At 39.1% G+C, this 284-nt stretch overlaps 1 protein-coding gene across 1 annotated transcript in view; it reads left to right on the top strand.

Annotated features, from left to right (window-relative positions):
* LOC119590996 overlaps positions 1 to 178 on the top strand; it is a gene marked incomplete at its 5' end in the record, with an annotated part of 2,015 nt that extends 1,837 nt beyond the window's left edge. The window contains 1 exon segment of the mRNA XM_037939729.1: positions 17 to 178. Within this exon segment, the coding sequence (XP_037795657.1) occupies positions 17 to 81 (65 nt within the window).
* Positions 179 to 284: the final 106 nt, after the last annotated feature.

Raw genomic sequence — 284 nt, 5'->3', positions numbered from 1 at the left:
ACACTAATCTCTCCAGGTGACCCCTATTTGGTGCCGTATTCAATGCCCTATCCAGGACCTGAATCCCATCAGAGGTGGTAGACCCGATCGTCTTCTGTTTTCTGTTGTTGATTGATGCCTCCTCTTATTGTTTGGCTTGAAGACCCAACTTGAAATGAATAAAGCAAGCTAACTGTGATTATTAATCCCTATTTCCTTCAGTTAGGGAAAGTTATGGTGTTTATATGATAATGATAACAATGAATGCGATAAGAGTAAAAGCGATAATGATGAGGATGATAAAA

This window comes from Penaeus monodon, chromosome 28, assembly GCF_015228065.2.
Source record: "Penaeus monodon isolate SGIC_2016 chromosome 28, NSTDA_Pmon_1, whole genome shotgun sequence".
NCBI classification, from domain to species: Eukaryota; Metazoa; Arthropoda; class Malacostraca; order Decapoda; family Penaeidae; genus Penaeus; species Penaeus monodon.
The sequence above is the reverse complement of the archived record's forward strand: the minus strand, read 5'-3'. Positions and strand labels throughout refer to the sequence as shown.